This window comes from Gossypium hirsutum, chromosome D02, assembly GCF_007990345.1.
Source record: "Gossypium hirsutum isolate 1008001.06 chromosome D02, Gossypium_hirsutum_v2.1, whole genome shotgun sequence".
Classification (NCBI taxonomy): domain Eukaryota; kingdom Viridiplantae; phylum Streptophyta; class Magnoliopsida; order Malvales; family Malvaceae; genus Gossypium; species Gossypium hirsutum.
The window spans coordinates 21,110,576-21,119,931 of NC_053438.1; the positions used below are offsets into that span (position 1 = coordinate 21,110,576).

At 34.1% G+C, this 9,356-nt stretch overlaps 2 protein-coding genes across 2 annotated transcripts; both read right to left on the minus strand.

Moving 5' to 3' along the window:
• On the minus strand, window positions 1-552 carry LOC107907969 (uncharacterized). The gene has a single exon (XM_016835259.1). The coding sequence runs from the start codon at window positions 550-552 to the stop codon at window positions 1-3; it is 552 nt and encodes a 183-aa protein (XP_016690748.1).
• A 5,462-nt stretch (window positions 553-6,014) lies between these two features.
• On the minus strand, window positions 6,015-7,876 carry LOC107910168 (protein BRASSINAZOLE-RESISTANT 1). Its single transcript, XM_016837946.2, has 2 exons — window positions 7,342-7,876; window positions 6,015-7,046 (listed from the first exon to the last, which is right to left on the minus strand). Exons 1-2 carry the CDS (start codon window positions 7,579-7,581, stop codon window positions 6,345-6,347), a joined length of 942 nt encoding a protein of 313 aa, XP_016693435.1. The 5' UTR covers window positions 7,582-7,876; the 3' UTR covers window positions 6,015-6,344.
• Window positions 7,877-9,356: the final 1,480 nt, after the last annotated feature.

Below are 9,356 nucleotides of genomic sequence, written 5' to 3' on the forward strand. Positions count from 1 at the left end.
TTATTCAATATGGTAGTTTCGGTACAAGCATTTACTTCGATTATAACCGGTTAATCTGCATACGCCACACATCTTTCCATCGAATTTCTCCCTAATGTCTATTTCATTATGGATTCTGGATGATTGCGGATAACCTTTCAGATTCTTACGCAACCCTTTGTCTGGGACAAGCTCGAAATTCGTCGGAGACACCTCCCATGTCAAAAAGTCAGGCAGGATAGGGAACTCGTTCTTCCAGACATGCAACGTGTGCTCGAGGGTGTACACCTCATCGATAAATTGTTTAACATTGAGCAAGAATTTAGCACAAGCTGCCATGACATCTGCACATGAATAATGAAGCGTCTGAAACCTCCAGCAATTGCACCGTTTGTTTCGGAGATCAACTTCGTAGGACCTAGTTGAGATACCGGGTCGACAACTGATGGTCTCTGTAACTCGAAACGTTTCATTACATCGTGAATATACTTCTACATTCATCGACCTCACCTTCTGACAGTTTGCAACTATTGCATCCTTGACATCTTCGACAAACACATGTCCCGTCTCCATCTGGTTGACTTGTTGCTACCCTATTCTTGGCATCAAGGTAGCCAACTTGTAGAATATAGCCGAGCAGATAGATAAAATTGAAAGATGTCGTGTTTTCATTAACACGAAATTAACCCACTCCGCCAAATTAGTGGTTATATAACCAAACCGAAAGCCCTCGTCGAAAATTTGAGCCCATTGCCACAACTTTATAGTACCCAATTATTGTTGGAAAGGTATGTTCGTGTGACCCTCCATGTCACTCTCAAGTCGAGTAATCTTTTTCCAGAAAATGTGTGGCTCTAACTCGTACGCTGTGTATGTATTAAGAAAATATAAGCTACAGTCTCGCTCTAAAACATTAGGTTATATATTGAAAAGATAAGGTTATCCTTTACCCATTCTCACAACTTGTCTCCGCCAGTCTGTATTTTTATAATCTCGGTAAAAGTTAGCCGCGATGTGCTGGATGCAGTAAATGGATTTCTATGGCACATCGGAACACCTAATGGCAGCAATTAATCCTTTCTCTCTATCGATGATGATATAAATATTGTCGTTATTAATAATATACCTCCGCAAGTTCTTAAGGAAGAATTCTCACGACTTCATGTTCTCCTTATCTACGATGACAAACACTATTGGGAGCATGTTTTTGTTCCTGTCTTGAGCAACCATAAGAAGTAGGATTTATGTATATTTGCCATATAACCAGGTCCCATCTACTTGCACAAACAGCTTGCAGCGAGGAAATGCGCGCACGCATGGATCAAACGTCTAGAACATCTATTGGAAAATTCTTTTTCCCAATTGTAGTTGGTCATCCGAGCTGTAATAAGGTTGTGTCTGTAACTCAATAACAGTCCTCAACACGTACTCTTGCATAACGGCTATCCATCCCTGTAGCTCATTGTACGACGTGCATGTGTAAGACCCAACAAATTTTTGTATCTGTTGGAAAATATATATTGTCATTTTTTTAGCTATCCATGTCTTCCGGTATAATACTCGATGCTAGAATCGTGCCTGTATTTCGGTAATTAGTATAAAAACTTTAATGGTCGGCATGTCCTTTACCATTAGCATGATACACGTACAGATAGTTTTGGAATCAAGTTTTCAATCATCTTCTATCAAATGTGTTGAAGTACATGTGTAAGACCTAACAAATTTTTGCATCTCTCACAATTGCGACTTATGGATAAATGTGGCTCATACCCGCCAATTGCAGCCTTTCGTCGACCTCTAACACTCCTCAATATATAATGTTGGTTTAGACATGATGACTTTGTAGTCCATTGATATATTCATGCTATACCGCTTAATGGAAAATACGCGCTCTTCCTTATTTTCAAATTTCTAGCTCATGAACAATTCTTCAGGATCAGAATCTACGGCCAGCTGGTGAACAAGCAGCATTTCAAGGCACTCTAGAAACTCAGTTGCGTGAGCCACATCGGGGTCTGTCCGCGATATATATATGCCCTAGGATTATTGTGTATCACAATATGATGAATCTGATTCCCGACTGAAGACGCGTTAACGTTTCTATCATCATTCACGCCTTCATCGTCAATATTATCCGGGACCTTGTCCAGATCGAGATCACTATCACTATCACTATCGACCTCGTGATCAGAAGGATCACTACTATTGTATACATCATCACCAACTACATCAGTCTCGGGTGCAACATTAAGATCGATGTCGATCTCGCGTACAGTTGATTGACTATCAACGTACGATATCAGAACCAACATATATGGCTCTTGAGCTCCATGTTTATCACCTAATGGAGTGGGATCTACAGTTGGCTCCACACTAGCTAACTTAACAAATAACTAAATCGGTACATTTTGGTTGCTCTGATTCCCACAATAATGAGCGACCATTGTCTCCACGTCTTCGTCGTCTACAAGTTCAATTTCGGTAAATTTTATGGGATCTATCGAAACTGGAAACTTGTAGAAAAGTTTCGAGATCCTTCTCCAACAATGTCTAACAATTTTTGCACTAATCCTTTCTATTATATCATCAAACGATACAGTTTTATTAAGTCTCATTGCTATTTGTTGGTGACATTCAAACATACATCCCACGGTTGTTATCAAAATTATTCCATCGAAATAAACGCATACGAAAAACTGATTATTTATCTTCAATACTAAATCTGTTAAAAAACAAATAAAAATTCTCAAAACAATTTCGAACAACAAAAAAAATACTTGCATAAAAAATTAATGAATAAAAAAAGACCAAAATTATAACAATATGCAATATTTTTCATTCATAAGCTCAGACTTTTTCAGTTCTCTTTTCGTACATGTACAACTATATTTACTCATTTTTTTTCATATTCTCTACTTCTAACATTTATCCTTACATTTAACCACTTAAACTCATTTCTACGTTTTCTTCCATCTCTAATTTGTATTTTCATCCAGGAAATTCTCTATATTAAATTTTAAATTCTCTTCAAATTCATCTTCTACAATCCAATTTAAAAATTCCTCAAGATCTTCTTCCTCTTCAATCTTTATAACGAGTATTGAATTTATAAATTCTCTTGGTAATTTCCTAACAATTAACTTATCCATCCATGACATGTCAAAGATATTTTGCTTCCCAGTCAACTTTCGCGAACCTATACTTTGTCTCGGTATTTTCCTTGCTCCATAAGAGATTATAAACTTCACGAAATATATAACTATATTCCAATAGGTTTGTGGTACCAATGTCTTCCAAAGTTTCTAAAATGATTTGATGCTCACGTTCTATTAATGTCCCTCTAAGGGTCAAGTATTGCACTTTATTCTTCCTAATCAGTTCATGACCCTTCTATAACACTTCTTGCATCTTTTGATTTACGATAATAAGGTGTTGAACGATGTCTTCTTCTGGTTTCATTCTGTAATATTGCAATTCTCTCATCATCTTATCAACTTTCTTCCTTTGTGTTAAAGTTGTTATCTCATCAGGCAATATTAGATTTATTGTCATTTCTACCAATATCTATGACAGAAAATAATTGTTTTCTCAATTTTCAGTTTTTATCTATTTTCCTTTGATCATCACTAACTAATAATTAATTTATAATAGTTACTAACAAAATAACTTTCAAATAAATTTAAAAATATTAAAGATTACATTCATAACCTAACAAATCACAATAACCCCTAAACAAACAATTAACCTTACCACAAGACTTACTAACAAAATTAGTAAATCACAATAAACATTAAACTAACAAATAATTTATAATAATAACTAACAAAATAACTTTAAAATAAATTCAAAAACAACATAAAAATAACAATAAACAAACTACACAATACTAACAAAATAATTTATCCTCATCATAATCCACTCTATTTTAAAAAAAATACAAAAATACATTATTATTCTTCTTTTTTCTTTCTTTCTTTCTTCTTCCTTCTCTTCTGCTATTTTTCTTAAAACCTTGATTCTGATATTCACAGGGAGATTAAATAGGAGTGCAAAATTGTGGCATTAGTGCTACCTATCAGATAGGCACAACCCCTTTGTACCATTTCTGTATTTGTACACCGGTCGTGTACTAAACCGAAATTTTTCTACAAAGTGGTGTTGTTTATGTACATGGCACCACTAATAAAATAATATATTTTAAAAAAATTATTAAAAAAATAGTGGTATCGCCTATGAAAAAGGCACCACCCCCTAAACATACCATTTTGGTATATAATTATACTGACATACTATTTTGGAATTAAATTTTTTTATATTATTAATGTAAAAAAGCCTCTATTTTAGATTAATATCATATTATTTAATTAAATTCATCTAAAAAGTTAACAATGTTTTAAACTATTACAAACAATTATTTTGATTTTTTCTTATTTTAAAAATAAATAAAGACCCAATCTTCTAGTAAAAAAATAATGCAATGTGAAATCTTTCATAAAATGAAAATTTTACAAAAGTTTTTGTTTGTTTTTTTCCGGCATGGACATGCCACTAGTAACTTTCAAACTTGGGTGGTTCAAGTGTGTTGGTCAAATAACCAAAGTCCTAGAAAATCTAGTCAATGAATTGATAATACGAGGTGAACTAAATCAAGGAAAATAATTTTGTCAATTTTGAATCCCATAGGGAAATCCAACTTCATCTCTCTCATACCCATCAATCCATTTTGTATTATTTTTTAATCATTTGAGATATATATATATTGTATTTTTTTATTTTTTTAAATATATATGTTTTGTTTTTTATTTATACTTTTTAGATTTTTAAATAAATTTTATAATTGTTTTTATCAATAAATGATTTTTAATCTTTTTTAAAAAAAAAACTTTTAAAATGGTTAAAGTACCTTGGAAGTCCCTGCATTACAAGGACTGGCTCAAATTAGCCCATCTATTATTGATAGAGCAATGTAGTCCCTATACTGTTAAAAAGAAATAAATAAGTCCAAATTGTAATAGAATTAACATTTATTGTATAAAAAAATGCCTTGAAAATCACCTTTTTTTTAATTGCACTTCAATTTTAAACAAAAGATTTCATTTACAAACCTCTACATACTTTAAATATATTAACTTTGTTAAACAATAAATAATATTTTTAAATAGTAAATGTTAATTTTATTTCAATTTGATTTTATTTGATTTTTTTAAACAACATGAGAACTATATTAATCTATTTAATAATATAGGGACTAATTTGGTCCTACCAAACCTCTTAAGTAAATTCATCTTTTTAAAACTAAAATTAGGTTGATTTTTTTAGAATTAAAAATAAAATGATAATATATATCATATGACAGAAAGCAACAGGGGAGGCCGGAATGGAAACAAAATGGAAGGTTAGAGGCTGAATTAACCGAAGAGATAAATGGATAAGACCACACCATTCCAATCATACAGTGTAGACTGGTCTTGCAATACAGCTCTGCAGTCTAATTTCCCCTACCTTTTCTTTTTTAAAGTACTATTATTATGATGATCGTCAAATTATTTGGGTGAACGAGTGGGACTTGTCGGGTCCATATGGAGGGACTCCTATTATACTCATCACCTTAGAAAGGGTTTGGATGGGCGGTGCGTTTATTTGTGATTAGTGTAAAAACAGCGGTGGCGGTGAGATTAGATACTGTAACAACACTGTAGCGTGAGACAAAAAGTAAGCTAAACGCACCGCACCCAACCGCCCATCCAAATTAACCATTAATATTGTATGATTATTTTCAACAATGGAGGTCGCAACTTAGAAATAATAAACACATTAGGCTTCAATCTCAAAATTACTAAGAATGCATGTTGGCGCAATCAACATATTTATTTACAAATTCATCATTCACTTAAAAATTTCATCTTGTAATTACGCTAGTATTTGACTTTATAAATAGATAAAATTAAAAAAAATTAATTTACTCATTAATCTAATATATATAGACTAATTAGATAGGAATTTCCATAGCATTATGCGATTAAGTTTGGATTGGATTGCACAAGTAAATTGGGAAAATACATAAAAGTGGTGCTTAACAACATGATACATCCGTTAACGATACAAACCACTAAAAACCACGTTAATTGTATGAGGTTTTCCCCAAAAGCCTAAAGGAAACATTAAACCCAGAAATATCCCTTTGTATCTACAGGTTATGACTATTCAACCCGGGTATTTCTTTCAGCTTCAACTAACTGATAAAAAGAGCACAAAAAAAAAAAAGATATATAAGAAGAACAGAACAGAGCAGATGAAAGAACAGAACTGTGATCCTTTTTTTGTCTTTGGTTTTAACATGCTTTGGCGACACCATTAGGCTCGGTTTAACACTGAGGCTTTCCGCTTCCGAGCGTGAGCTCCAGATCATCCATTCCTATGTCATGAATCCTCTCTCCTTCCCATGGTTTCAGATGTCCACTCTCAAACTCAAACTCTGCACCTCTTCCTTTATCTTTTACGCCCAAATCATTGTGCAAATTTTGGGGAGGCAAATGTTTCACAAGTTTAAAAAAAGTTGGAGAAGTCGGCACTTGAGATGTAGAAGGTGCAAACTTTTGAAAGCTTATCCATTGTCCAGATTCAACCGTAGATGTATCGGATTCATCACATTCCGGTATAGTAGCCGGGGCATGAAAATGACGGTGGGTAGGACTAGCTGGGGCAGAAACAGCATAAAAAGGGTAGTTAAAAGAGGCCATGGATTCCTTTGCAATGGTTTCCCAGTTGGGAAGGGGCTTAGGATTTCTTGAGGTAGGAGATGAAAGTGGGGGTGTAACAGGGGCACTGTTTGAGATTCTGAGTGGAGGCAGAGATGAAGGAATGGCGTTTCGAAGGAAGGGAAGGAGAGTAGAGGGGTTATTAGCATCAAACCTAGTGGGACTAGGGTAGGAAGAGGAGGAAGGGCTGACTTGACATGAAGGAATTGGACTTGGAAATGCAGATGATAATGGACTTGGATTTTGGGATGAAAATGGGGTAATCTTACTTGAACTTCCACCTATATCTATTGGAGGTGGCTTACATCCCTGAACAAACAATTTCAATTAAAACCCAGAATTTATCAGCACCATAAAAACTCCAACTCAACAAAATCAAAATCAAAATCAAAATCAAAATCAAAATCAAACTAAAACCGAACAGATCAAGGGAAAGGAAAAAGCCAGGAGAGCAATTTAAAAGAAAAAGAAAAAGAAAAAGAAAAAAGAACTAGATCCAATATGAATTAGCACAAACAAATGAGCATTGAAGTTATAAAAAAGAATGCAGTTTCTTTCACAGAGATCTAAGATTGTGAAAAGAAGAGAAGGGTAAGTACGAAACCTTGCGATAAGTGGTGCCATCATCTTCTACGACCCAACCAGCCTCCGAACAAAGAGCTTTGAGGACCTCATTGTTATCACAGTGCTTGGGCAAATTGTAGTTCCCTTGAGCTCTAAGGCCAGTATAAATCTTAGCAGCAATGGCTCTTCTCCTCCTTTCTCTCCTCCTGTTATTCTCCCTCTCCCTCCACGACGGTTTCCTCCTTGGAGCCGGCGTCGACGTCGCCCCATCCGATGTCATTTCTCTCTCTCTCTCTCTCTCTCTCTCTCTCCGGCGTGAAGGTGCGTTGTAGAGGATTATAACACCAAACAAAGAAAAAGAAGGAAGAAGTGGAGAAGATCACGAGTAACGAGGAATACGCTTTAGCTTGGGTGGAAACAAAAAAAAACGTTAAAAGAAGAAAGAATCTTTGGGTGTCTCGGTTTCAGTCCAAAATGAAAACGATGAAAAGGGAAGGGAAATTACATTACACAGTCTACTTTATAAATGGTGATGGAGCGCATCAGATCAAAGCTCGTTTTACAAAATAGAAAAGAATTCATTCTCTCAGAGAGGTGTGTGTTGGGCTCAAAGACAAATGCAACCCACAATGAATCAGGCCTTGTCTCTATTTCACCATGGAAGGACACATGTATCTTTTTAATCAATATTTATTTTATATGCTTTAACCTCGTTTATTTCAAGCTTTTTATTTATTTAAAATTTGAAAATTAAATATTCTCTAACCAAAATTTTTACAACCACTTCGACTAAATACATCACTAAAAAACAAAAAAAAAATTGATTCAATTTTATTTCTATCCTAATTTTATCGGCTTATACCAATTTGTGGGTCAACCGGTCTGATGTCTCTCTCCAAACTGATACCTCAACCGGTTCAATTTGTTTAACACGACCATGACTCTAAATCTCTACATTTTGTATACTTGGAATTTAGCCCTCCAACTTTTATTTTCAAGAATCTAATCTTTCAATTTTATGGATTTAAAAATCCGTCTTTAAATTATATATAACCAAATCATATTTTAATTGAAAAACTAATGATATTAACCATTTGAACTAATTAATAAAATTATAAAAGTATAAAAATTAAATTATGATAGAAATTAAAATATAATGATTAAATCTAAAATTCAAGCAATGACCAAAATTAAAAATTAACTATCTTTCATAAAACGAAAAAAGAAAAAGAAAAGAAGTTGGTGGGTGTGTGACACCTGTCTCCAGGAGGAAGGTCCTTTTATATATAGGTTTTAGTATGATTTCCACCCACAATTCGTGTTTGGTTATATATTAGTTAAATTATAAATTAAAGATGTAAGTATTATAATATGTTGAAAGTTGTTGTATTCTTATTATATTTGGAATTTAATTTTCATAATTTTATTTTTAGGAATTTAGGGGCAATTTACCAAAAAAAGCCGTTTTTTTTCAAAATTTATCGAAATGGGCTAATTTTTTGATTATTTACCGGAATGGTCCATTTTTCGAGAAATCGTGTCCACGTCAGTGCGATGTCAGGGTACGTGTCAGGACATCGCATCCACGTCAGCGCGACCTGCTAACGTGGACGCGATGTCCTGACACGTAGCGCGTTCCGGGGGACGCGATTTTGACGTTTTTTCACGTTTGGTTTTTTTGGCTTTTAGGGTTTAGGGTTCAAGCTTTTTAGGGTTTAGGGTTCAGGCTTTTTAGGGTTTTAGGTCCTGAAATAAATTATTTCGAGTTGACGTTTCTGAGCAAATAGTATAAAATCGCTTCTACCAGGATGCTATTTGAGAAGAAATTGTGAAATCGCGCCCTCGTGGACGCGATTTTGCTACAGTAGGTCATGTAAGAAGTAATTTTTTTTGATGTTTCTAAGCAAATAGTATAAAATCGCTTCTACCAGGATGTTATTTCAGAAGAAATTGTGAAATCATGCCCTCGTGGACGCGATTTTGCTATAGTTGGTCATGTAAGAAATAATTTTTTTGACGTTTCTGAGCAAATAGTATAAAATTGCTTCTACCAGG